General features: G+C 43.4%; 1 protein-coding gene across 2 annotated transcripts in view; it reads right to left on the bottom strand.

Moving 5' to 3' along the window:
* MTA1-like (metastasis associated 1-like) overlaps positions 1-2,498 on the bottom strand; it is a 12,212-nt gene that overhangs the window by 8,108 nt on the left and 1,606 nt on the right. For both annotated transcript variants that reach the window (XM_018545677.1, XM_018545678.1), the window contains exons 2-3: positions 1,876-1,943; positions 1,588-1,681 (exon numbers count right to left, since the gene is read on the bottom strand). In XM_018545677.1, the coding sequence (XP_018401179.1) occupies positions 1,588-1,681; positions 1,876-1,943 (162 nt within the window). The remainder of the gene's footprint in view (positions 1-1,587; positions 1,682-1,875; positions 1,944-2,498) is intronic.

Here is a 2,498-nt window from a genome sequence, read left to right as displayed (position 1 = left end):
GGCAGATCGATACAACCCCCGTCTCCCACAATCCGCCCAACCACCCCCGTAACTTTACTTATTATACATTCCCACCCCAAATCCCCGCGTCTCATTATCTTTGTCATTGCGAAGGAAAAATCGAGAAAGCCCCGGAATAACGTGTAACTATACGCGGGCGGCGATAGAAACAGAAATGCGTGCGTGCGTGTGTGCGCCTACATGTATGCGTGTACATCGCGTGTCTCCTGAGAACGCGATTTTTTTTCCCGTCCTTGGAGAACGTATTAATGTCGGACGGAATAAGCGAATCGTTTCGCTTAAAATCAACCACGCGCGAAATATTCGCACCTCGAGCACGAAATTTCCGAAAGCGTCTTCTTGAGATCGATCGATTTAAGATACATTTTTTTTTATAAACGGCTATTTCCCCTCTAATATAAATACATTTCTGTAGATTCTCGTCACAACAGATTCTGCAATTCAAACTATATAATAATAAGTTTCCCCGAGTATAACCGTGCTACACGACGACGACGACCACAAAGATAATTTTTTCGGAAACTATTCCCTTTTTCTAATACAGATATATTTCTGTCACAACAGAAATTTGCAAATCAAAGTAACAATCAACTCCGAGTATATCTATAACAATGATACAATCGCAAAGACAGTTCTTTTTTTCTTTCGGAAAAACTAGCTATTTCCCCTCTGATATAGATACATTTCTGTGGATTCTCGTCACAACAGATTCTGCAAATCAAACTTATAATGAGCTCCCTCGAGTACAGCCGTGTTACACGACGACGATCGCAAAGGTAGTGACGCTTTGCGACTCTTCCTGTGCGAGTCACGACACAACACACACAAACACACACACGCCCAGAGGCGAGCGCGGTGTAACACGCGGCTTCCCGTGTCTCTCGAATTTTCATATCGCCTGTATCGCGAGAGGTGTCTCTCGTCAATAATGATTGCCAAAGCGGAGAAAATCGATACCGCTTGGAAATTGCGGCCAGAATCTTCCATGCTGGGAGATGAAACCGTGCTCGCGGATGAAATTTTCCTCACCTATGAACGGTTATCGATCTGCCGTACGCCGGCGAGCGTTAAAACTAACTCGTCCTTCTCGTACTTTATGGTAATTCAACGTCTCGCTCGTGTCGTCGCATTTTGCGTTCGCTCGAAAACCGCGATTTCGTCGGACCGTCGCGAACGGGTGGCTAGGGATCACCTCCGAGGAATACTCGCGCGAGATACGCTTCTTTTCCACGTCGTATTAACGAAAGCAGGCATTCGTGCGTTGTTAGTAATTCGTTAGTATACAATTCGTAAATCCAGGACTGTGTTACAAAACGCTTATCGGAATAGATAGCTCCTCATGAGAAAGCGTGTTTAGCTTATATCTAGAAAAAGGGAAGTATTATTTTTCTGGGATACGTGGAAGAAAAACGTGCGTGAAGCGACGTAGAGAAAAATCGGAATAATTCTATACTAACGTGCGCGCGCGCGGGCGCGCGTGAGACCCTGTCACACACAGTCCTCCCATACCTTTACAAATATTTACGATAACACGGTAGTTTGCGCGTGTGGACGTGTGCTACTTACATTGATGTTTGTCTGCTAGCATAACTAAGGTAGTCGGCAAATCCCTCCGCCTGAAGAAACACATGACTTTTGCTTCCACATTCCCGTTCGCGGTCTGTAAGAACAGAAAATGAAGAGATTAACGAATTTTTACGTCGAGTCTATCGTCTGTAGTGTAGGTATACGCATATATCTGAATTATTAAGAGAATTTAAATACATTTAGATAGAAGAGACGAATATAAATAGCCGGTCGATCCTCATTATAATTTCTCGCTAAAATGCAACAGCGCCGCTTTCAATATCTTACCTTATTTAATTCTTCTATCCTCCTAATCTGATACGGCGACGAGGTGGCAGTCTCAAAATACACGTAATCTAAAAAAAATAGCAATTCAATCAACAATCTTGTAACGAGTAAAAAAAATAAGAGAAAAGCTATAAACTATGAATTATCCTTTGAATTATCGCGAAATCTACAAATTATACTTCTCCCTTTTCCAAGACAAGGGGATTTTGATTACCTCGCGTCTAATATATAGTCGTCTTCTCTCGAAAATCTTAGAAATACGTTAGATTATGCGTTATCGACGAGCAGGTAGAGGAGTTGGAAAATCATTCTAGAACTTTTGCATTTTTTTGTATAGGGACGAAAACAATACATTTCGGCTGAATGCACGCTGAATGCCGCCGCACCGTTGCTGCCGGTAATACAAAATCGAAAAGAGAAGGAAGAACAGACGGAGAAGGAGAGAAGGGAAGGGGAAGCGGTCATCGTCGAGATCTAATGTGCGGCACCTCGTGTACGACGCATCGATACAACGAATTGCGGCGGCTTCAAGCGGTAATCGTCAGGATCCAATTTTGATCCGCGAGATTTGTCGCGCAAGAAATTAGCGTGACCTGGACATGAGAGAGAGAGAGAGAGAGAGA

Source organism: Cyphomyrmex costatus, unplaced genomic scaffold (assembly GCF_001594065.2).
Source record: "Cyphomyrmex costatus isolate MS0001 unplaced genomic scaffold, Ccosl1.0 scaffold5, whole genome shotgun sequence".
Classification (NCBI taxonomy): Eukaryota; Metazoa; Arthropoda; class Insecta; order Hymenoptera; family Formicidae; genus Cyphomyrmex; species Cyphomyrmex costatus.
Note: the sequence above shows the minus strand (reverse complement) of the source record. Positions and strands in the feature narration are given on the sequence as shown.